At 39.5% G+C, this 26400-nt stretch overlaps 1 protein-coding gene across 1 annotated transcript in view; it reads left to right on the forward strand.

Annotated features, from left to right (window-relative positions):
* Positions 1 to 269: 269 nt before the first annotated feature.
* Positions 270 to 26400, forward strand: part of Spata6 (spermatogenesis associated 6) — an 82952-nt gene continuing 56821 nt past the window's right edge. The window contains 3 exon segments of the mRNA XM_032900342.1: positions 270 to 508; positions 21219 to 21356; positions 22762 to 22810. Of these exon segments, the coding sequence (XP_032756233.1) occupies positions 458 to 508; positions 21219 to 21356; positions 22762 to 22810 (238 nt within the window). The 5' untranslated portion in view covers positions 270 to 457.

The raw sequence follows: 26400 nt of genomic DNA on the forward strand, positions 1-26400 counted from the left end.
TTAGGAAAGCTGAAGTCAAAGGCTGACGCCACTTGTTCATGGTGCCATCACCGCTTTGGAAACCAGGGTTCCCAGTTCTCAGCTGAGGCTCATAGCACAGCTTTTACCTTTCCTACAGTTTGCACTCACAGCTTGACATCACAGAAGAGCCGCCCCATCCCACCCACCCGGTCTGTCACACTTCAGGCCCCGCCCACTGTCTCTCGCTCTGGCTAGTCCCGCCTCGGCGTGGCTCTTCCGGCCCCGCCCCTCCAGGCTGCCATGACAACGTGTCCGCGCCCCGCGCTCAGCTGCTGTTCGGGCGGGACCCAGGCTGGACCGCGGGCCCCGGCCTGGGGGCCACAGCTGCCACCTCCGCCGCCACCTCATCTCCTCCCCGTCCCCGTCCCGCCCCGCGTCTTTCCGCCGTAGTCGGGCCGGAGGCCGGGGTCCCTCCCCGCCGTGCCACCCTGCGCGGATGCCGAAGGTGAAGGCGCTGCAATGCGCCCTGGCGCTGGAGATCCGCTCTGTGAGTACCGGCCTTGTCCAGCCTCCGCCTCCAAGTCCGCCGCCCACCCCCGGCCCTGGGGACCTCTCCCACTCCAGCCTCGTGGGGGCCTCACCCCAACTTCCAGTTGGGGTACTTTTGGATCTCTTCCACAACACTTCGGAGTTCCGCTCCCGGGGCAGTCGTTCCCTTTGAATTCCGCTTTACTCCTCTGGTGAGGGACTCCTGAACCCTTGCTCCAGTCTGGGGGTGTGTGGCATTTCCGCCATAGGGCTTCGGACTTTCAGAACCTTTCCCAAGCTTCCAGTTAGAGTAGGAACGCCTTTTCAGTTACGGTGGTGGAGTCTGTAACTCCAAAAACAACTTACTTGTGACGTCGTTGCACAAAGTTTTCCTAGTTTCTCCTCTCAGAAAAAACCCAACTCCTCAGAAGCCACTAAAAGTCTGCCCTCAAACACTTCTGACTTTGCATCCTTCAATCCTCCCTAGAAGGATCTGTCAGCTTTTCCGGACAGCTGCTACTTCGAGTTTGTAACTGCACTCAGTTACTCTCAACATTCTTAGAAGGGGACTCTGTCCAGCCTCCGTCAGTAAATCTAGCTGAGGCGGGGAGCCCCACCTGCCCTCCAGTGAGGGGCTGAGGTCTTTTCCAGTGTTGAGAAGCCCCTGCTCCCTTTGATAACTGCAGAGTCTCCTTCTGAGATTTTCGAAGTCCTTCAATGTCATTTCCAAGAGACCCCTCTTCCCCTCAGAGGGGAACTCCGCATTCTAGGAGAACCTCTTCAATTTCTTATTCCTCTGCTTTTCACGCCTTTATCCTTGAAGTGCCCTCATTAAGACTCAGCCTACTTGTTGGTGTCACAGCATTAGTAGGGATAGCAGTACATACTCCCTGTCATTTTCTGGGCCTGCCCCAAGGGACCCTCTGGCATTTTATTTTTCACTGTTGGCTTCCAAACTAAGCTTTTCTTTGCACTTACCCCAGGATTGCAGCACTCCTCTCTGGCCTCCCTTTCCTCTCCTTGAGGCTGCAGCAGCACTGAACTTAAACCAGCATAAAAGTCACAAAATCCTTTCGAATCTTTTCTTCAGTCTTAAGGAGAAGCTTGGGTGGGACAGAGTGCTGCAGGGGTGGAGGGCTAGCGAGTTTCAGGGACTCAAACTTCTATTCCAGACGCAGGGACTTTTATTCAGAAACTATACTGTCCCTAGCAGTCTGTGTTTGCATCACAAGTTGGCTTTCTGGGAATTTTTTTTTTTTTTTTTTTGCAAAGTAAGATTAATTTACCAAAATAATGCATAATGGTTTCTAAATAAGCTAAACTCAGAGCAGTTAGTAAAACAATGAACTCCAGTCTATAACTTTGTTATTGGCTGCTGCTTCCTTTCTTTGTAACCAATGGCTTTGCAGCTTGACAGACTGCAGTTGCCTAACAGGCTGCTTGCCAATCCTTTGCTAAGAGGAAGTACTCTGTTGTGATTGGAGCCGGAGGGAGTCAGAGACATTTCATTTCACTATGCTGCTTTCTTAGTATACAGTTTACTGAAGACAATGGATAACTAGATCTCTGGAAAGTCATGCTACAAATATTCCTACTTTTATAAACATTCGAGTTACAATATTTTATAGTTCCTCAAATCTTCCAAGACATTCCATTTCATCTCTTTAACTATTCTTTGTGCTATGTTTTCTAACCAGCAAGAGCTCTTTAAATGCTTCTCATGCTCAGGAACAAAAAGGACCATTGAAAAGCACACAAGTTAAACAAGATTAATTTGGTTTTAATTGAAGAGAGATGTCAAATATTGTAAATATCTTTTTAGTTGTAATTTTATGTTTAAATGTTTTATACATTTACATTATATAAAGGTCAAAACTGTAATATGAGAAGCTCTGTGTTAAACCAGTTTTTCACCTTTACTCATAACTATAGGTAACCATTGCTGTTGTCTGGATATAAACAGATATGCACACACTTATTCATGGCTCTCAGTAACCATTGTCTTATACAAACAGATACACACTCTTAAACATAACATATATTTGTTTTCTTGCACATTAGGCAATATATTGCAACAAATAAACTGTACTTTATGTATCCTGGAGATCACCTCTGCATCTGTGAAGAGTACTATCTTGCTTTCTCCCTGGCTATTTAAATTTGGAATTTCAATCATACAGAGTAATTGGAAGACTACTTTAATGAGTAACTCTTGCTTATGACCTGTGTACATTCATTTAGTGTGTCTGTGTATATGTGCATGTGTATTTGTAAAATAGGTTGCATTAAAAATTTGAAAGTAAATTTCTGACACCATGATACCCCTAAATATTTCAACATGCATACTCTATGAGGGTATTGTCCATAACAATTTTATGATTAATGTTGGGGTAATTAATGGTAGTCTTAATATTGTGTACATATTTAGACTTTCTGAGTTATCACAAAGATAATTTTTATAGTTAACTTTTCAAGCCATGATCCAAAATTTATGTAATAAAATTGACTACTTGATTGTTAGTCTTATAGTTCATTTGACTATAGAAAAGCCTTTATTTCTATTATTTTTTTCCTACCAGTGGATTTTGGTAATTTCACATATTCATGTTATCATTACCCAGATCAATAATTAGAAATGTATATCAATCACTGTATGAAGTTCTTCCATGTCCCTCATTGGAAAGAAACTGATATTCTGATTTCTCGGTTGATCAGTTTGTCGGCACTGGAACTTCATATTGGAGAGATACTGTAACATTTTATGTCAGGTGTCTTTTGCTGATCATGACTTTGCAATTCAATAATGTTGCATGCTTTAGTGGGTTGTTTTTCTAAATTGTAGAGTAATATTCTCTTAAATATGCATATGACAACATTCTCTTGTTTTAAAATGGCAAATAAAAACACGTATGTTCACAGTGTATGAAGTGGTTGTAGTTTCTTATCTTTTTGCTATGACCTGACAGAAGCAGTTAAGAGAGTAGAGAAGTGGATTAGGTGCTTTTGTGATGCTGTGATAAATAAAATACCCTGCTCAGAAACAATGTAAGGGGCAGAGAGTTTATGGCTAGGCAGGGATGGACCCTATCATGGTGGTAAAGGCATAGCTACAGTCAAGGATAGCATGGTGGCAGGAGCAGGAAAATGGCTGAGCCATCTATGAGCATGAGGCAGAGAGAGGAGGAAATGGGATGAGCCTATAAGCCCCTAATGTCTGCCCTAGTGATGTACTTCCTCTGGTAAGGCTTCATCTCAAGGTTCTACCACCCATCCACTCCTAGGCATTGCCACAATTGGAGACCAAATATTTAAACGTATGAGGTTGTAAAGATGGTTTTTCTTTCAAACCACCCCAAAAGGTTTACTTTGACTCACAGTTCAGGGGTATATAAGTCCACCACGGTGAGTAAGGCATGGAAGTAGAGGTGGCTTTGCCCATGATACGGGGACTTTACCTGAGAGCAATTCACATCTCGGCAGATCAAGAAGCAGACAGAGGATCAGAGGCAGGGTCAGACTACAACTCGCACATAATGGCCTATATCTGCTAGCCAAAGCTTGTGTCCTAGAGGTCCTATAACCTACAAAACAACATTGCCAAGTGGAAACCAAGGGTTCAGACACATAAGCAAGTAGGAACATTTCTTGCTTAAGCCATAACAATGATGTTTTGATATATGTATACTTTATGAAGTGATTAGATCAAGCAGTTTAATGCATCTATCACATTACATAATTTTGTATTGAGAACATTTCAGATTTTTTTTGTTAGGAAATTTCAAATTTACAACACATATTTATTAACTGGAATTACCATGCCATGTGCTGTATCCCCAGAGCTTACTTATCCTGCTGAAACTTGGTTTCTTTTAACCAACGTCTCTGTGTTCCCATTCATCATTCCCAGGTCCCTGACAACCAGCATTGCACTTTGTGTTTCTGTGAGTTGACTTTTTAAGATTGTATTTACAAGTGAGACCATACACACAGTGTTTGTCTTTCTGTGCCTGGTTTATTATGGTTAGTAAAACCCCTCCAGAGTCATACATATTTCGCAAAGGCTAGGTTTTCCTTCATTTTTAACCATGTCTCAAATGTTTAGTTCAGTTTAAAAACAATGTTCATCCAGTGATGGACACTGAGGTTGATTCTCTGTCTCCTTGACTTGGAATAATGTTGCAATGAATATGGATGTGCAGACTTGTCTTTCATATACAGATTTTATTCTTTTAGGGTATATATCTGGGAGTGGGGATATATGGTACTTATTATGGTTATTTATTGTATCCTGTTTGTGATTGTCATGGATAATGGTATGAAGAGTCATTCTTATTAAACTCCCTTGCCCGTCTCTTCTGCTCATGTCTACTGTTCACTGCAGCCTGGTGTTAGGGGTGACCTGGGAGATGTGAGGTGTAATACTGTGGTTAGGACTAGAGCAAAACACAGAAGGCAGGAAAGATTGGACTATATCACACAACATTTTTTGTTGTTCAACAAAGCCACATGACTTGTGAGAAAATATATTGCTAGGAGAAAAATCATGACTTTCTCAAGAACTATTTCAGGAATGACATGCTATGCCAAGTCACATGTTTTAAAAGACCACCTAAAGAATTGTATCCTCTAAGGTTTTTTTTTACATTTTTAGTATTGGATACTTTGATTGGAAAGGGATACTTTTTCAGTTTCTACTTTGTGATTTTTATTCAATGTTTGCATTTTTTAATAAGAAAGGAAGAAAATAATGCAGAGCTGAAATAAATGATCAAGGAAAGTAGAGAACCTTTTTACTGATAGTTTTGGTTAATTTTATGTAATTCTGACTTTTCATCTCTATATTTACTTCCCCTCATTCCCTAACTCAAGCTAATGACAGCATATAGCAAACAGTGTTGGGTCTTTCCAGGCTCTGCCCATCTAGACACTTCACATTTGTACTTCTTACCCAATCAGACACTGTCATGTTACCATTAGAAACTTTTTCTTTCTTTCTTTTTTTTTTTTTTTTTTTTCGGGGCTGGGGACCGAACCCAGGACCTTGCGCTTCCTAGGTAACATTAGAAACTTTTAATTACAAAATGTTTGAGACTAACAGAAAAATGTAAGTAGAACACAATATGATTCCTCTCATTTAACAACAGAAAAAATATAAATGGTAGATATTATGACCTCCCCCATTTAACAGTTTATGCATTTTAGGTTTGCCTTGTTTAAATAAATCAAATATCACATGTGTGGTTCAGGCCTCCTTGCTTCCTTTAGTCCTATTTTTCTCCCTTCTGCTTGTGAGTCAAGGTAGCAAATACTCACAGTTTCACACATACCTTCCAGATTAGCTTTGACCAAGCATTTACACATTGAATGCTTTTGTTATGTGATTTATTTCTTTTTTCTCTTTTGCTAGGATACTTGGTTTTTTTGTTACAGGTATAGGTCAGTTGTAAAATGCTTGCTTTAAGAAGAAAGTTTTGGAATGTTTAGTTTTGTTTATTTAATTGATATTACTTTTTGTTGTTATTGTTGTGTTGCACTGAGGATTATGGGCATCTTAGGAAAGTGCTCTGCACTGAGCTGTTACCTCAGTGCTTTTGGGTCTTTTAGAAGGTAGGGCCTGGAAGGCCTCAACAGCGATTAGATTTAGAACAGAAAAGTTAAGTCTTATGTTATGCTGTTCATATTAGTTTCCCAGGACTGCTGTGAAAAAGTAAAAAGTATATCTTAAAATGGTTTATTTTCTCACAGTCTGGAGGCCAAAAACCTAAAGTAAATGTGAAGCCAATCGGGTGGCTCTAGAAGTGTTTTGGACTGGAGCTGTGTAACTGCAGTCTCTGATCTAGGAGTTTACTCTTCTGACTGGCCGTTTTCATATCTTCTGCCCCAAGGAGTGAATATCAGGGCTTATTATTTTCCCTTGTTAAACATTTTAAATACAAAACATCTGTTGGTGACAGGCAATGTACTTTTCAATGATCTCTTAGGAAAAGCGTATTAGTTCTTCATTTCCCTTCAGGGCATTAGTTTTTCTATTTTGTAAATTGTTTTCTTGTTGGTAAAGAGTATTGTAGACTTAAAAGTTTAAGGTGATGAGTAAGAGTTTCACGTATTTATCACATAGTGTTGATTTTTAAAATCAGATTATGAAACTATAGCACAGATTCAGGAAGTGTGCAAATCCAAGCACGTAGTCACCAGCAATGATGCTACTACCCCAGCTGCTGGGCGGTTACCCTTCCCTCCCATGCCTTCCCCTCCTGTTATATCACGTTATAGGTAGGACTTTTGCCTAGTCTATACATTATGAACTCTTTATGTCTAACTTATGTGTAAAAGGCCACTTTGTAATCCTGTGAGGCTGTTGTGCCTTTGACCCCCTTATGAGAACTACTGCTTTTTATTTATCCATCCCGTGGCTGATGAACATTTTATTGTTTCCAATGAGCGCTCCCACAAGCAATGCTGCCGTGATATCCTGTGTGCCTCTTTGTGGAACTTAAAGGATTTTAATTTTGAGTGCAGCAGGGTTGCTGTATCTCATATTGGTTCTAATGGCTATTCCGGTTTTTATATAGAAGATCATTTTATTTGCAAATAATGATAGCCTTGTTTATGCCTGACTGATCCTTTGTCAAATTTTTCCCTTGTCTTTATGTTGTTGCCTAGAACCTTCTATGTAATGTTAAATGTAGTAGTAGGGATATCTATCCAGACTTTATGAGTTTAAGGTAGGATTCTGAAGTTTTACCCATGACTGAAGTGTGGTTTCTCTGTGAGAGCACTAAGTGCTCTAACCACTGACCCCCACCCCTCCAGCTCAGGATGTATTTTTTGACATTGAACTATTTCTCCTTTGATAGATTGTTTTTAGTTAATTATATACCGCTTTCAATCTTTGCTAGCTTGGACTGGGCAATTTTAAGTTTAGTATCATTTGTGATTTTAGTTGAGAGTTTTAGGTTTTTGAGTTACACACATTTAATTTTATTCTTAACCTGCTTGGAGCAGGTTAGACATATAGAGCTTTACATAATGCAGATCGTCTGCCTGCTCCCAGCTTAAGACATAAACAATACAGATAAGAGTGCAGTTTTCAGTATTTATCTCCCAAAGAAAATACCTGCTTCCTTGGGCTAAGCACCTAAGTCTTTCACACTCTTCTGCAGTTCTGCGTATTTTTCTCGATTGTAATGTCTGCCTAAGGCATTTAACTTGTGAGGCCTGCCTACCTTTTCAAAAATATTGATAGTACCATTTTTAAATTATTTGGCTTCAAATAGTTGATAATTTTTGTTTTGTTTTCTAATAGTTTATGATCTATTTACGAGTAATTTCCAAATGCATATATTTATATGCCTGTGTGTTATTCATAACTTTCTACTCTACTTCTCACATACATGTAATCCTACATGCATGCTTACATGTACACATACATGCTAGTATTAATTTTTGAGACAGGGTCTCATTATGCAGCTCTTGCAACCTGAACTCACTAGGTAGACCAGGCTAGTCATGAGCTCACAGATTAGCTTTTCTGGACCTGGACTCACTGTTCTAGACCAGGCTGGCTGTGAGCTCCCAGAGTTACTGCTTCTAACTTGCATGAGCTGGGATTAGAGTGAGAATGCACTTGCACATTTGATATAATTCTCTAAACCACCTAGAAATGTAATAGTTTCAGAGAAGAAGGGAAGTAGCATTGAAAAGAAGCAATGCATATAACATATAACATATAACATATAACATATAACATATGTTTGGAAGACATGTCAGGAGTTGGCCAGGTTTCACCAAGTGTGTGGACCATAATTGCTTAGCCCAGTGTATTCTCACCTATCAACCCTCCATATTCCACACCCTGATCAAGGAGCAGAACAGGAGCTTCCCTGGCAAACCCCTCATGTGCCCAAAACTTTCAACTTGTTTTTCTTCTGGCCAGTCTGCAAACTTTCCAAACCCTTGTGTTCGATTTTTGCTCCCAGTTCTAATAGTAAATCTAGCATAGGGCAACCAGCAATAACCATGCCTTAGTTTGAGAATTTGGTGCCTAGAGATTTCCTTTGCCAAATTAATCTGTTAACTTTGAACTTGACCACCCACAAAAATCTTAAGACATTGAGAAAATGTTGACAATTTCTCTGGATGAATATAACACAGATGACTTCTAGTCCAATTCCCCGTCAAGTCTTTGTTCTCCTCTAAAAGCCTCATGAGTTCTGTCTGTCTTTACTGTCTTGCACCGTGTTCCCATCTTCTGAACTCCCAGAATAATCACCTGTTAAACTCTGCTTATAGAGTGTAAAGCTTTTTCTAGTCTATTTCTCCAAACTTCCAAGTTATTGAATAGACCTCAGTCTACAAAGTCAGACTTAATTGTAAACATGGTTCTGCTTCTCTGTATCCATATGCTTGCCTGTATTAGTTACCTTAGCATCACTGTGACCAAATATCTGATGGAAACTGGAGACAACTTAAAAGGAGAAATCTTTATTTGGGCTCCTAGGTTCAGAGGACATAGTTCATGGTCAGTCAGCACCATGCTTCTAGACTTGTCTTGTAGAATATCAGAGTGGTGGAAGTATGACCTGGAGGTGCTTCTTCATAGCTTCGATGAGTCCAAGGAGAACATTGACCCTAGGCTGGCTTTCACCTTTCAATCTTTTATTGTATCTGTGCCTACAACACAGAGGAGTGGTATTGTCCATTGAAGTGTGGTCTTTCTCCTTAGCAATCAGTCTTCCCTAGAAATTTACCTGCACTATTGTCTCAACAACCTTCTAGCTGATTCTAAATCTAGTCAAGTAGACAAAGAAGATTGACCATCACAGGTAGTTTGGTTTTTTGATGCTATTATAAGTGATATTAAAAACCCTCTTAAGTGTAGGTTCATAGAAATACAACTGATTTGAATAAAATGGCCTTATATCCTTTATCTTCATTCAACTTATTTATTATTTCAAAGCTTATTTTTAATTGAGCAAATTAATGATTTATGTTGTCCTTAATATAGTATTTTATTTCTTTGAACTTTGTTTTTTCTTTCATCTAAAATGCCTCTTTTGTTTGTTTGTTTTGTTGTTATTTCTGTTTCTGTTCTATTGCACTGGATGGGACCTAGAGAGAACCTTGTAATATTTACAGTGGATATTGTCAACTTTTTGCTGATAATGGGCTGTTTGTTGTTAAATTTAGGGTTCCTGTTAGATATTTTTATCAGTAAGGAAATTCCTTCATTTCCTAGTTTCCTGAGAGCTTTTAGAGGAGTGAGGCTTACATTTTGTTCAGGGCTTCCTGGTAGTAGAAAATGAATTGAAGGAAAATTCCTAATATTCAGCACTACAACATGTCTTTTAGGTACAAATACTAATCTATTGTGTGGATACTACACTTGCTTATACATTTATTGGTTGACAAATACTTGAATGTATCTACTGTTTGTATATTGCAAACACTATAATGGGGTATACATTTTGATGTGGGATTAAGCTTGCAGTGGGCATGAGAATCCATGAGGCTGATTGCTGGACATTATGCTTAGCTTGTTTGGTTCTTCTGAACCAAATGTTCAAACATTTGATTTTTCATAGTAGTTTATGATTTTAATGTGTATTGTTAGCCTATAAAAGTTACAATATCTTGTTATTGTCCATATTTTATTTTAGCTATCCTAATAACTGGAGGAGACAACCACATTGTGGTTTGTAGGTCTTTTCCTAATCTCAACCAATGTTGAACATGCTTTCAGATTTGCTGATTTACTTTGGAGATGTTCACCTGCATACTTTCCATTATTTACTGCTCTGTTCTATTTGATTATGCTTTCTCTGTCATCTTGATATATTTCTTACTATATCTCTAACTGTTATATAATTAACTGTCTTTCTTTGTCTCTAGTAACAATCTTTGTTCTTTTGGGTATTTGTTTATTAGTGTAGTCAGTATGACTGTGTTTTGGTTATAGTTTGATTGCTATATATTTTCTATCTTTTTATTGCCAATTGTGGCTTTGAGTCTAAATGTTTTTTATATAGATTTATATAACTGGGTAGTAATAGCTTTGTTTTCTATAAACTTTATCATTAAAAAGCTTGCAAAAATATCACACACCAAAATCCAGTACTCCTGAAATCTATACAAATAATGAACTTATATACAGTTAATGGAATCTGTGAAGTTTCATATTAAATTACATAGCTTTAGTAACATACATTTTATGTTATTAACTACCCAAACGAAAAAATCTGTAGCAGAATTAGAGGTAGAAAACTAATTAGTTGTATAGCCTCTTTCATAATTTATGTTCATTATTTGCATTTACACTATCTCAGACACAAACCACATGTTCTCTCTAATCAGAATATCTCAGAATAGATAATTATATATGTATATATGTAACCAACTATGCATGTGGATACAGGATAACAAAGAAATGAGAACAAGATAGGCTAAATTTTAGAGGATGCAGAAGGACTAAATGCAGAAAGTGCCTTTTATGTCAGACAGTTTTCTTGTTATATAAAGGAGGAATGTATCAAAGGAGTGTGAGAACTTATAGATTAACATAATTAAGAAATTTATTTGCCCTATTTTACCACTGGGAAAGGGAGAATTGAGAAGTTCAGAGAAACAGTTTAAAAATGTATGGGAACTCAGTTGACTTGGAGAATATACAGAGTCCTTGTGAGAATTCTGTTTGGCTCATAGAACAGATGGATTGTAAAGGGGCCTTTCTGGTACTGGTATTAGTTTCTTTAGTGTTCCTGTGACCAAAATACCCGACAGGAACAACTTAATCAAGAAAAGATTTATTTTGGCTTACAGTTTCACATCATTATGACAGGCAAGAAACACATGACAATGTTCATGGCAGTGGGAACAGGATTCCTCACATTGTAGCAGAACAGAAACTGGCAGCTAGATGGGAGCTTAAGGTGGGAATCCCCTTCAGTGGCTTGCTCCACAGGCCCATATCGGAGGTTCTGTAACCTCTTCCAAAACATCACAAGTGCTCAACAGGAAATCAAGTACTGAAAACAGGAAGCTGTAGAGGATAGTCTAGATCTAAAACATGACATCGCATTGAAAGGTCATATGGTCTCATAATGAAAAATATGCTCAGTTAAAATGTAAGTGTCACCATAGTCTTAACATTGTTCAGACTCAAGGTATTGTGGTTTTCTGCTGTTATGATAAAAAAAAAATGATCAAAAGCAACTAGGGGGGAAATGATTTATTTCATCTTACACTTCCAGATCGAAGTCTATCTTTCAAGGAAGAGAGATCAGAACTCAAGTCAGGAACCAGAAAGTAGGACCCAGTGAGCAATGCTACTTGCTGCCCATTCTTGTCTTGCTACCCTACCTTTCTTAAACAGTCCAGGCTCACCTGCCTCAGGTAACAACACTTGCTGTGGCTGAGTCCCTCTAAATCAATTAGCAATCAAGACGATATTCCCACTGGCCGACATCCAACTGGGACTACCTCAGATGTCAAGTTGACAGTTGGAACTAACCAGGTGATTCCATTCCTTGTTAACTTGCCACACCAATATGTCCCTCAAATCATAACTTTTCCTTTTCTTTTTGTCTTCTCCAAATCTCATATTAATATATAGTATGAAATACAGTACAATTTTAAAGTCCCATTTCTTAAAAAAGTTTCCAATGAGTTCATGCTATCCTAACTGTGTGACTCTGTAAAGCTAAAAAAAAAAAAAGCAAAACAAAACAAACAATAAAAGCCTGAGAGAGAAGAACCATGTCAGTTGCAGTAAAAACAGCAAAAAAAAAAAAAAAAAAAAAACCACAATGCACATAGCTCAATGTTTAGGCCTTGAGGTTTAGGACACAATCATGATCTGCTGGGTACTAAAGGGCTTGGATCACTCTTGGATCACTGTCTTCCATTTACAGTATACCTAGCTTGTCTCATAGGCTCGAGTCCTCTCCACACCTGCTTTTGACTTTGCAGATGTCAATCTCAATGATGTTGACATTTTATTGATTACAGCTAATTTTTCATCCTCAGGTGACCAGTATTGTCGTACTCAAGCATAGAGAGTTTTACTTCCAGATTCTTTTTTTTTTTTTAACATTTATTTATTATGTATACATCATACAGCTTTCTGCCTGCATGTATGCAACTACAGGCCAGAAGAGGGCACCAGACTTGATTATAGGTGGTTGTAAGCCACCATGTGGTTGCTGGGAATTGAACTCAGGACCTCTGGAAGAGCAGTCAGTGCTCTTAACCTCTGAGCCATCTCTCCAGCCCTATTTCCAGATTCTTAATTCAAATATATTACTTGAATCACCTTGATGGAATCTTTGAAGTCAAACTTTCCTCTGAAACTTCACTGCTAGGACACATTTCTATTGCAGTTTGCCTTTTGTGGCTATCATAGACAACATGACCAAATGAATCTGGAGAGGAAAAAGGGTTTATTTAATATTAAACTTCCAGGTCAAAGTCCATTGAGGGAAATCGGGCAGGAATGTGGAGGTAGGAACCATGGAGGAATTCTATTTACTGTCTAGCTACCTCTGTCTTGCTCAATTAGCTTTCTTTTATATCTCTGTTGTACTTGTCTAGGCACCACCCACAGTGGGATAAGCTTTCCATCAATTGGCAACCAAGAAAAGTCCCACATATATAGTTTTATAGGCCAGGTAGATGGAGGCAGTTCCACAATTGGGACTCCCTCAGACCCACAGGGTTGCATCACGTTTACAGCTGAAGCTCACTAGGATACAAGATATATATTTTTTTTTAAAAAACCGGACACCCATTTGATATCAAAAGCAAGTTACACATTGTTCATACATAAAGTTACTGGGCAACCATTCCCATTTTTCAAAGGAGGAAATGTATTATAGTAGGAGACCATGAGATCAAAGGAATACCAGAACCAAGCAGGGCTGACATTAAAACCTAGACTCCATGTTCAGCACTGGGGCATGCGCTAGCACCATCTATTGCTCCTGTGGGCTTGGTTATTTATTTATTTTTTTTAATATTTAAGAAGCTTAACTTTATTTTATTTTTTAAAGTATTTTTTGTATTGGATTTTTAAATTTACATTTCAAATGTTATCCCCTTTCTTAGTTTCATGTCCATAAACCCCATACCATCCTCCCTCCCCCTGCTTGTAGAGAGTGTTCCCCCACCCACCCTTTCCTGCTTCTCCACCCTGACATTCCCCTAAACTGGGGCATTGAGCCTTGGCAGGACCAAGGGCTTCTCCTCCCATTGATGCCCAACAAGGCCATTTTCTGCTACATATGCAACTGGAGCCATGGGTCTGTCCATGTGTACTCTTTGGATGGTGGATTAGTCCCTGTGAGCTCTGGTTGGTTGGTATTGTTGTTCCTATGGGCTCGCAAACCCCTTCAGCTCCTTCAGTCCTTTCTCTAACTCCTCCAATGGGGACCCCGTTCTCAGTTCAATGGTTGGCTGCAGTCATCCTCCTCTTATTTGTCATGCTTGGAAGAGCGTTTCAGGCTATATCAGGTTCCTCTAAGTATGCACTTCTTGGCATCAGCAATATGATCTGGGTTTGGTGGCTGTATATGGGCTGAATCCCTATGTGGGCAGTCCCTGGATGGCCATTCCTTCAGTCTCTGCTTAAAACTTTGTCTCCACATTTCCTTTTATGAATATTTTTGTTCCTCCTTTTAAGAAGGACTGAAGCATCCACACTTTGGTCGTCCTTCTTCTGGAGCTTCATGTGGTCTGTAGATTGTATTTTGGGTAATTTGAGCTTTTGGGCTAATATTCACTTCTTAGTGAGTACATACAATGTGTGGTTGTGTGTGTGTGTGTGTGTGTGTGTGTGTGTGTGTGTGTGTGTGAGATTGGGTTACTTCACTCAGGATGATATTTTCTAGTTCAATCCATTTGCTTATGAATTTCATTAAGTCATTGTTTTTAATAATTGAGTAGTACTCCATTGTGTAAATGTACCACATTTTCTGTATCCATTCCTCTGTTGAGGGACATCTGGGTTCTTTCCAGCTTCTGGCTATTATAAATAAGGCTGCTATGAACATAGTGGAGCATGTGTCCTTTTATATGTTGGAGCATCTTTTAGGTATATGCCCAGAGTGGTATAGCTAGGTCTTCAGGTATTACTATGTTCAATTTTCTGAGGAACCTCCAGACTGATTTCCAGATTGGTTGTACCAGTTTACAATCCCACCAACAATGGAGGAGTTGTTCCTCTTTCTTCACATCCTCACTAGCATCTGTTGTCACCTGAGTTTTTGATCTTAGCCATTTGACTGGTGTAATGTGGGAATTCAGGGTTGTTTTGATTTGCAATTCCCTGATGACTAAGGGAGTTGAACATTTCTTTAGGTGCTTCTTAGCCATTCAATATTCCTTATTTGAGAATTCTTTGTTTAACTCTGTACTCCATTTTTAATAGGGTTAATTGAGTTCTTTGCATATATTGGTATTAGCTCTCTCTCAGTTGTAGGATTGGTAAAGATATCAATCTTTTGGTTGCCATTTTGTCCTAATGATAGTGTCCTTTGCCTTACAGAAGCTTTGCAATTTTATGAAGTTCCATTTGTTGAGTCTTGATCTTAGAGCATAAGCCATTGGTGTTCTGTTCAGGAAAATTTCCCCAGTATCCATGTGTTGGAGGCTCTTCCCCACTTTTCTTCTATTAGTTTGAGTGTATCTGGTTTTATATGGAGGTCCTTTATCCACTTGGACTTGTGCTTTGTACAGGGCAATAAGAATGGATCAACTTGCATTCTTCTACATGCTGACTGCTAGTTGTCAAGAAAGAAACATTATGGGAACTAAGTCTAAAGTAAGTTGTAGGGCTTTTAATTTTCTTTAGGTTAAAATTCTCCATAATATATCTTGTAGTTCAAAATGCTTTTGTAGTATCATTACACGATCCCAGCAGTAGTCCTTATGTCTTCTATCATTGAGCATAGTTCTATTGAAATCTGTCCATGTTCCACATTTTTCATTTTTTCCTTACTACTGAAATATGTTCTAGAATAGAGACTTTATACCTCATTATAATATGTATGATACTTGGTGTCTACCTTTTTCTCTCTGTCCTGTACATATAATCAGAAAAAATAGAAATAGAATTGAGTTTAAACAGTAGAATAGAGGCCATATATAGTTGGATTTTGACATCAGCCCTAAATCATTACTTTCTGGCCCCCAACCTATTCATGAGTGAGTGTGTGTGTGTGTGTGTGTGTGTGTGTGTGTGTGTGTGTGTGTGTGTGTGCATACTACGCATGTGGGCATGTCTGTGGAGGCGATAAGAGTGCTTGGATCTCCTGGTGCTGGAGTTAGAAGTAGATGTGAGCCACCTAAGGTAACTGCTGGGAACTGAACTGGAAGAGTGGTATGTGTTCTTCACCACACAGCATCTCTCCAGTCCCTCTGGAGATGTTCGAAGGAGGAATACCTGGAGTGGTGATGCGGTTTCACATGGTGTGAAGAAACTAGTGCTTAGTATATGCTTTCAGGGGTCTGGGTGGTGTGTCTTCCCTCCATCCCCAGGATTTGCTCTAGAACTTCAGAATATGCTTGGATTTACTTCCTTTTGTTTTTCTGTGTGGTTCTTAAACTGCTGTAGTCTTGGGCTTGTATTCATTCATGAGGCTGTTTCTGGATCTGCCTAGGGGTTCTTACTGAGCAAGGTGCTCATATCTTCCATGTTTCACGGTGAACTGAGTTAATATTGCCTGAGGACCTTCAGTAATTATTGCTGGGAAGGGTCTTGGAGTCTGACATCTTTTAATCAGTGCTTCTGTTTGTTTACCTTCAGTCACAGAAAGCTGGGTGATAAGTTTTTTTTTTTTGTTTTTTTTTTTTTTTTTTTTTTTTTTTTTTGTTTTGTTTTTCTGGAGCTGAGGACCCAACCCAGGGCCTTGTGCTTGCTAAGCAAGCACTTTACCACTGAGCTAAGTCCCCAATGCTTGGTTGATAGTTTTTAATTCATCAAGCCTATACCTTTTTACTGGTGTGCCTAGTGAGTTTTTGGTTAATGTACTTGTAGGAAAGACAGAATTACTTCTGCCATTTTGCTACTTCTCTGTGCCTGAGGACTTTGCTTTTTTCCATCATTGCCTTTGTCTTAGTCAAGGTTCTAATGCTGTGAAGAGACACCATGACCATTACAACTCTAATAAAGGGAAGCATTTCACTGGGGCTCACTTACAGTTTCAGAGGTTTAGTCCATTATCTTCACAGTGGCAAGCACAGTGGCACCGAGGCAGACATGGTCCTGGAGAGAGGTAGCTGAGACTTCTACATCTAGATCCTACAAGCAGCAGAAAGAGAGAGAACTACTGGGCCAGGCTTGAGCTTTGATACCTCAGAGCCCACCCAGCAGGCAGTGAAATCCTTCCTTCAGCAAGGCCACAAATCCATCCTAATTCTCTCAAATGTGCCACTCCCTATGAGTCTAGGGGACCATTTCCATTCAAACCACTATACTGTCCTCCTTTTGTGATATTAGGTTCACAATTAACATTTTAAAAAACTATTTCTTACTGAAAACATTTTATATAATATGTTCTGATCACTCCCTACCCCCAGTTTCTTTCAGATCCTCTCCTCCTCCTCACCCACCTCCATGCTCTTTCTTTTAGAAACAAACAGGCAAACAAACATCCCCCTCAAATCTCAACAAAAAATACACAAAACAAAATAATACAAACCCTCCCATAAAAACACTAAATCGGAAACTATAATGTATAATATTCTTATCTTAAAATTACATCTTTGCTATGTAAAACTTACTTGAGAATCTCATATATGAACACATTAGATTTTGGTCACATTTACCCCCTGTGATTCCTGTTTCCCCTAGCTCCTCCCAGATCTATCCCACCTCCCCAACCCCTCTGAACTTGACATCTTTGTTTTCTTTAAAAAGAGGTCTTTTCCCACAGCGGTCTATTTGTAGCTTTTTTGTAACTGTTACTTTATGGGATTTTCTCTTCTTGTTTGTTTGTTTTCCGGGTGGTACTGGAGATTGAAATTAGGGCCTCATGCGTTGTAGGCAATCGCTCTATCACAAAGCTACTACTGTCCCAGGCTTGCCATTGTTTCGAAATAGGTAGGATTCAAAATGGCAGAAACAAAACAAAACAAAACACCATTCGGCTCTGCTGATCTATATCTTCATGTAGATAGGAGTTCCTGGTTAGTATCCTTTCATGTCTACCTGAAGGACTTTTACTGTTGTGCCAGAGCTCTGTTAGCGATGAGTTATTACCCTTGTTTTTATCGGACAATCTCTTACTTCCCCTCCTTTGTGAAGAACAGTTTTTCTGCTTATTAAATTATTTTTGAAAGTTTTCTTCTTTAAGCTAAGCTATTCTACTTATTTTCTAGTTTCATGTTATCTTTTTCTCCTTTTGCTTTTTAAGGTTTGTCTTGAATGTCTAGTGGCTTTTTTTTTCCTGAAAATTTGGTTATGGTGATTATACTTTGGATCAAATTCAGGTCAACAGGCTTCTCTCCCCATGAGCCTTGTTGGCTACCACTTTTGTGTATGTTACAAATTGGAAAGGGACTCTAATGAGGACAATATGACAAATTTAGTTTTAATCAGAGTAGGAAATGAAACTAACAGAATGAAATTTGCTGAGAAACTTGATTTTCATGATCAGTTGTTGTTGCTGTAAAATAATAAAAAATGCTGTCTTTTATCCCGCTCTAGGTCTGGCACCATAGTGCTCCAAGATATCTGGTAGACATCTTCATCTCAGTCAGCAAAGCCTCTCACCTACTTTGCTCTGTCCCATATCACACCGCAGATGGCTACTCTCTGAGCCTAGAAACAATCTCTCTACCCATCTAGTTCCCAAGGCAGGTTGCCACCATGCCAGACATATACATCCCAATTCTGCAGTGGCCTAGTGCCTCCAGCAACCACATACTCTCTTGAATTCAATTAAATTACCACATGAAAGAACATACAACACAATAACCTTTGATCCAATTGATAAGATATAATTGCCCACCTAGACATACAAAGCCCTGTATATATCCATCTCTTTAGAACATTCATAACAACCTGTAAATGTGCAGAGAGGAATCTTAACATCTGCCTCCATGTTCTCTCAGCTGTTCCTCTCTCTCACTCTCCTCCTCCTCGCTAAAACTTTTCTCCCACCCATCCTTCCTTCTCGTCCAATGACAGGCCTTGTTCTATCTTGTTCCTGCCTATACCTGCATAATGACATCATCCTACAATTTGTGAATTATTAAGGGAAAAGTAAAGAAATGGAATAGTAGAGAAGAAAAGAGTCAAAATAGCTGGCACAAAAGTATTCTCAACTTTTGTGTACCAAGGCGCATGAGGTTTCAATTGTCTGTTCAGTGTCATCCTTAATGTTGACATGGTAAACTGACAGGGTTTCTTCTTGACTAAGAATGGTATTAGTAACCTTCTCTCCTTGTGGTCTGAAGGCGATAGGAACTACATAGGAAAACCAACAGAGTCAACTAACCTGGACCCTTGGGGCTCTCAGAGTCTGAACCACCAACCAAAGAACATACATGGGCTGAACCTAGGCCTCCCCACACATATGTAGCAGATTTGAAGTTTGGTCTTCATGAGGGTCCTGAGCAATTGGAGCAGGCACTATCCCAAAACCTGTTGCCTGTGTGTAGGTATGTTCTACTAGCTGGGCTGCCCTGTCTGTCCTTAATAGAGAGAATATGCCTAGCCTTACAGAGACTTGATGTGCCAGGGTGGGGGGATACTAGGAGTGCCCCTACTTGCTCAGAGGAGAAAGGGAGGGGGCTAGGGGAGGGATTGTGAAAGGGGGTGACTGAGAGGGGAACAGTGAGTGGAATGTAGAGTAAATAAGTAAAAAAGAATGGTATTGGTGACTACATTGATGAACTGTCAGACACTATCCCGAGGGCTATAAATGTACTGACTGAATTTTATCAATCATTTCTTGTGACATTGTTAGTAATCACCTTAACTTTCTTGGGATTCTGATGTTTTCATATATAAAATATCTGCTACTGTAGTAAATAACTTACAGTTTTTAATCCTGAAAATTCATGTTTTTGGCATAAATGATGAGGAAAACAAAAATCTCTGTCAGGGAATTTATAATCAGATTAAAGAGATGAGACATCCATTCCACTTCCTTAGATATACACAGATAATAGTTTCATTGTAAGAGAATCATACAGGGTTGTTAGAATTTAAATCACATGTGTCTACTATTAGCATTTATAGCACCAGATGTTTGAATGAAATTGAATTATCCTAACTGGTGAGTTAAGATGCTTTGGGTAGGAGATGACAGTTACATATGACTTGGTGGTGGCAGAAGTAAATGCACATGAGACGGAACAGAAGAGCAAGGAGCCGAATTACTGTTTCTTACTTTCTATCAAAATTTTATTATGTAAGCAATGGAGGAATGTGGGATAAGAAATTGATGTGTATGTTTGGAAAAAAGTAAAAATATCTTCTTTCTTGAGAGAGGGTCTTATTATGTAGCCCAGAATATCCTTGAATTTGTGATCTTCCTGCATCAGTGCTTTGAGTATTAGGATTACTAAAACTTGCTCCTTATATTCTAAGTATAGCGTTGGGGAAGTATTAAATAATATTAAAATGTTGGATTCATGTCTTAAAGATCTTTAATATCCTCTTAGTGATATGGCTGAAACATCATACTGGGTTCTGTCAGGGGTTGAAGAGACTGGTGTGTGCTGCTTAGAAACTCACTATTTCCCAGGATACTTGGTCTATCATAATGAGTGCTGTGATGGTGAGAATGGTCCCCACAGGCTCATACATTCGAATACTTGGGTTCATCCATGGGAATATTTAGGAAGGATTAGGAGGCATGTGACCTTGTTGGAGCAGAGGGCTGGGCTTTAGGTTTCACTAGCCTGAGGGGAGAAGATGAGCAGAGGCAGAGAGCAGGGCTCTTAGGGCTTTAAGTAGGGACATGGACGGAATGACCTCCCCCGATTGCTGCAGGGAGACAAGTCTACTTTATTGTTTTAGAGAAAGTGTATAGAAGGGCATGTTTAGGGTACTGGCTAAATGATCATGACACCAAGTGGACAGAAAGGGCTCATTGGTTTTAGTATAATACCTAATTATCCCGCAGGCAGGAAACCAGGTTGGGATTTACATGCTGAGTTATGCAGCCTTACAGAGAGATGTACAAAGTCACTTTTCAGACAAGACCAGCCGCCTGTGTCCAGGGACACTTTCCAGACAAAGACACCCTCCAGACAGAGTCAGAGGCAGAGGCAGGGAAGCCCTGCTAAGAAAGGGAACCCCCCATTTTGCTCTGAGCTCAGAAAGCCATCAGGTCATAGGGACTGCTACCTTAACTGCAAGGTTCCCCAATATGAACCATTCCCACTTACCTTTTTCTGTTTTGTGTTTGTGGATCAAGATGTAATGATTAAGTGGTGTCAAATAGGTTTGTAAGTTTATGTCAGCACTCAGCAGAAAAGGAGAACTAAAGACTGTTTAAAATGATTAAAGTATTAGGGCCTGTCCCCAAAACCAGGATATAGAGTTTTAAATGCGGCACAAATAATCAAATAGAAAATGATAGATTTCAAAGGGGGAAGGAAATGTAAAGGAATCTCACTGAACTCTGTGAGCCTTCCTGGTGAGCAGTGTTGTTTGCCAGCACACTGGTGGGATAGCTCAGTGAATTACAATGCATTATAGCCATTTATCTAATTGCTTTCAGGTAACTTGTCCAGGAGTGGTGCTGAAAGACAAGGAAGACATCTATCTTAGTATCTGTGTGTTTGGCCAATACAAAAAGACACAATGTGTCCCAGCCACTTTTCCCCTGGTCTTCAATGCCAGAATGGTGTTTGAAAAGGTGAGTTCAAAAATCAGATCAAATATTTACCAACAAAATTCAGAGTGATTTTGGCTTTGAATAAAATCTGGCAACATAAACTATCATTTCTGACTATGTGCTTTGGTTTAATTCAAAAGGGAAGTTGTAACAAATTTAGACTTTTGAAAATATTCCTTATATTATGCATTGAATCAAGTTTAATTGAATCAAAACACCTTAGTGGGATTCTGTAAAGCATGGCATCTTGACTGCTAAGTAGCAGCTTCTGTAGAAAATGAGGCACAATAGGTAAGCATATGCTGAGCTCTACTTAGGAATGTCTTGTGCTTTTCTGTTTCGCCAAGCCTCCCTCTCTATTTTCCTTCTAAGGGCCGGCATTATCAATCATATTCCCTTTCCGTCAGACTTACCTTATCCTTACACGGTAGTCTCCCTCCCTCCCTCCCTCCCTCCCTCCCTCCTCCCTCCCTCCCCTCCCTCTCTCCTTCTCTTCCTCCGTACCTCCTTTCCTTTTTCTTCCTACTTTTCCCTTGTCTTCTTTCCTTTGTTCACAAATAAAATAGCCCACTTTCATCTCTGTTCTATGGACTGATTTAGATACTGACATATGATAAGGTAAAACTATTTCTTCCTGTAGCTTAATGCATGTAAATAAAATGAAGGAAGGGTGAGAAAATAGGGGAGATATTTTTTAATTTTCTAAGAAGGCAATACTATTTAAACCAAGCTTGAATGAGACTACTAGTTGTTTGGGGGTCTTGGGGGACAGAATTCTTTTTTTTTCTTTTTTTTCAGAGCTGGGGACCGAACCCAGGGCCTTGTGCTTGCTAGGCAAGCGCTCTACCACTGAGCTAAATCCCCAACCCCGGGGGGGGGGGCAGAATTCTAAATAGAGAGTTAACAAAGACAAAGGCTTCCCTTAAGGAGTTAGCTTGCTGCATTGGAACACTAAGGTTGTTGACAGGATCATCCTGAGGAGCACAGGTAAGAGCCCTAGTGGGTGATGTTGGAGAGGGAGGCAGATCCAGTTAGAAATGTATTTGTGAAATCACAGGAAACTGAGAGAAACTGGCACTTCTCAGTATTGTTGAAGGTTTGTTTGGAGGATTGGTATGGTGATTTATTCCTGCAACTCCAGGATTTGAGGGGCTTTGACAGAAAGATTGAGAGTTCAAAACCAACCTGGGCTATATAATGAATCTTTTTCTCCAAAACCAAACCAAACCAAACCAAACCAAACCAAACCAAACCAAACCAAACCAAACCAAACCAAACCAAACAAAACAAGATTTTTCTTTGGTTGGGCAAGGAAAGACATTTTGGGAAGTGATGGGAAGAGAGTCTTACATCCCTCTGCTCTGGCTTCCTCTTCCTGAACTGCCCCTGCTGTGCCCTCACCTGCCCTCTCACCCTCTCACCACAGGTATTCCCGGAAGCAGTAGACCCTGGAGATGTGGTTGCACAGCTTGAGTGTGAGTTTTTAATTTTTAATTACTACTGAAAACATTTCAGAAATACCATCCTTATTATAATTTGATTTGGGGTTAAATAAAAGTTTAAAAGGTCTAGTAGGATTTAAAAATGTGGAGCTGAGACATTTTCATAATTTTTAGAGTTCCAAAGTCGTCCTGAGACGGTTTAAAGCATGTATCTTTTTGCTGTAGATGAACTGAAACCTTTTCCTCTTTCCGTTTTGGTCTATGGCAAATAAAGAATTACTTAGATATTATTTGGTCAAGGTGTTTTGGAGTGTTCTGATGGAGGGTCATGATAGAACTTCGTCCTGCAAACAAAACTGTTAAGTGTGAGACTCAGGAATGTCAACAGACTCACGGAAGCTCAAGGAAGTCTGGCTGGAAAAGCCAGTGCCTCACCTCAGTAGGTATCCATTATTCTGCAGTGCTGGGGTGACTGGGTACTTTCTGTACAGGCCTCAGCTGGAAAAGCTACACTGACAGCAGCGCTAGGTATACACTTGGGTAAGGTTCATTCAGGACCTGGTTGTGAAAAGGAAGGCTAACGTTTATGCTTAAAAGTAGAAAAGATGGGGGACTATGAAGGGTCACTTGCTCAGAGTAGAAGGGGGGGTGATATGGAGAAAGATTGGGGGAGAGGATAACCATGACGGGGACAGTGAGCAGGATGTAAAGTGAGTAAGTTAAAAATAAAATAAACATTTTAAAAATGGGGGAAAAAAGTAAAAACGTCTGAAATTACAGACTGATGTTTACATCTCAAAAGGCCAGCTGTGCAGTGTTGGGCAGTGCCCGTGTCTCCTAATGTCCCCCTAACTCCCTGCCCCATGGCACTCCAGCAACTTAGAAACATGGAAACTGGCACTGAGCTTAAATCTGAGGGTTTAAGAGGGTGGGAACGAGCCTGCCTGCTTGTTTTCATGGGAATTGTGGCTTACTGACTTATTTAGAGAATGCTTTGCACCAGGGCCCAGTATCCTGTTATTTCATTTCTGCTCTAGGACCTGACATTATATTTTCCAGTGTGGTAGACAATTCAGTGATGATTGTTGCCTATAGGCCTACGCACTTAATATTTCCTGAACGTCTTGTTCATTATCTGGGAAACCATATATTAGAAGCATTGGAGATGACCATTTCTCTCATTTTCAATTTTTGAGAGAAAATTAGTGTTTTCCCCACTATTTGGTTAGAAATTTTAGGGTTTCAGATTACTAGTCACTGATGATTGTTATTTGAAAAGTGTCTTGGTTTCCCTGATTCACTTTTTTTGAGCCTCCACTCATAAAGTGGTATTCTGCTTTCTAACACCCCTTTCAGAGTTACCATCTCCCAAATTGTCAAGCAGTGGTATTCTATTGTTCATATCTCTGTACTTTACTTTGCTCTCTTCTTATAGCATAGAATTTGGCTTTGTGTGCTGCTTCTCAGATGACTTTCACAGCAGTCTTGTCCACAAACTCTTTTCTTTTGATTTTCCTTCTTGTTGTTCAGTGTTCTTTGTTCCCTAATGATTTCATATGGAAAATGAAAAATCAGAGTGGTGAGAATTCTCAGTGGAGCGATGGCTGCCCGGAGGCCTATCACCTGGAGCCAGTAGGCTTTGAGGTTTCACTAATCATAGCCCATGGTCTTGCTGACCCCTTGCAGTAGAGTTGGACAGTCTAAATGCATATTTTATGTATTGTGTCATTGTGCTACAGATGCATAACAGATGCAGACTCTATAAAAGAATAGTCACTGTGCTCCTCAATAAAGTCATTTACTTGTTTAGTCCTTGTTCTCATTTCCTCATCTGTCCCCCAAATGTCTTTTTAAAATTAATTTCTTACAATGAGGGTCTTCTCAGGCTTCAGTACTACATTATATGGCTATTTATTTCTTTAGTTTCTTTTTATCTGTAATGGTGTTCTACATTTTCCTGTTTGTTTTTAATGCTGGGAATGAGAAAATGAGATCCTTCACAATGTCCTGTCTTTTATATTGGCTAATTGTGTCCTTACCAAAGCTCTGTTTGGCTTGTTATGCTCGTTTTATATATGCTGCTAATTAGAATGGGAGGAGTTTAGATTCAGGCTTATTTCACTTGATTTTGTTATTTTGCAGGAGTTCTTGATAGTTTTTATAGTTTTTGATAGTATTTATGCTTATTCTATCATGCCAGGTGACATGAATATCTTGTCCTTAGCAATGTAGAGGTTGGCCATTTTTCGTGTCTAGGCAACAGCATCCTGAAACCTCCATCATAATTCTCTGATCAGCTAAGAGCGATCTTTTTCATTAGGGGCTAGCAAATAGTTATCTTTATAATAAGTCACTCTTTTGTCTCTATTAACTAGAGAGCATGAGACAGAGGGGGGCGACAGGGGGGGAGAGAGAGAGAGAGAGAGAGAGAGAGAGAGAGAGAGAGAGAGAGAGAGAGAGAGAAATATGTAGGCTAAAGTATGTATCTGGTATCTTCTTGGACCACTCTCCACCTTATATATTGAGACAGGGTCCCTCACTATATTGAACCTGGAGCTTGCCCTTTAGGCTGATCTGCTAGCCAGCTTGCTTTGGGGATCTCATGCTGAGATTATAGGCAGAAACCCCCATTGCCATTCCCACAGGCATTTTCCTGGGTTCTGAGTTAACTGCTCTTTAGCTTGTGTGAGAAGTGCTTTGTCTGGTGAACCATCTCTCCAGAGCCTATAAGTTTTCTTTCTTTTTATTTTTTAATTGAAAATATTTTTCTCTACAATATATGCCGATCATAGTTTCCTCTCCAAGTTTCCCCTCCAATTCCTTCCAGCTTTTCCCAACCTTTCCACCAACTCTAAGCATTTGATAAGAAGCACCTCCCCTGCAAAAACAGAACAAAACAAATCATCATCATCATCATCATCATCATCATCATCATCATCATCATCATCATCATCAGCAGCAGCAGCAGCAGCAGCAGCAGCAGCAGCAGCAACAGCAGCAACAGAATAAAAGCAAAAGAAAAAGCAGAAGCACACACACTCCTCTGATGCCTAGAAACAGTCTTTACCTGAGATCCTGTAATTTTTTATCAGTGGTTTAGCAATTTTGAGATACAGTCCCCTAGAGAAGAGGCAGGGCAATGTCTTCTGTTCATTCTTATTAAATGGCTTCAGCAAAACCCTCACATCATAAAATTAATCCCTTGTAACTGCAGTTAAGCTATTTTCAGAGTATTTGTGCAAATGTGAGACACCACCACTATCTGATTTAGTATATTTCTGTCATCCTCAAACAATTCCTGAGGTATATTTATAGTTAACCCCATGTCTGCCCCCACTTCGCAGTAACCACTTGTCTATTTCTCTATAGATTGGTCCTCTCTCTCTCCGTCTTCCCCTCCTTCCCCTTTCCTTTCCTTCTCCTCCTCTAGCCTCTTAATTTAGAAAAATGCTTTTGAGACGCATTCATATTTTTCCACATACAAGATATTTATTCCTTTTTATTGCCAACCATTATTCTGTTATAAATATCATTTAGACTGTTTGGCTATTGTAAATAAATAACAAATCGATGAGTATCTGCTCAATCTTAGGCTAAGTATATGTTTAAAATTTGAATATGTA

The sequence above is a fragment of the Rattus rattus genome, chromosome 1 (assembly GCF_011064425.1).
Source record: "Rattus rattus isolate New Zealand chromosome 1, Rrattus_CSIRO_v1, whole genome shotgun sequence".
NCBI lineage: Eukaryota > Metazoa > Chordata > Mammalia > Rodentia > Muridae > Rattus > Rattus rattus.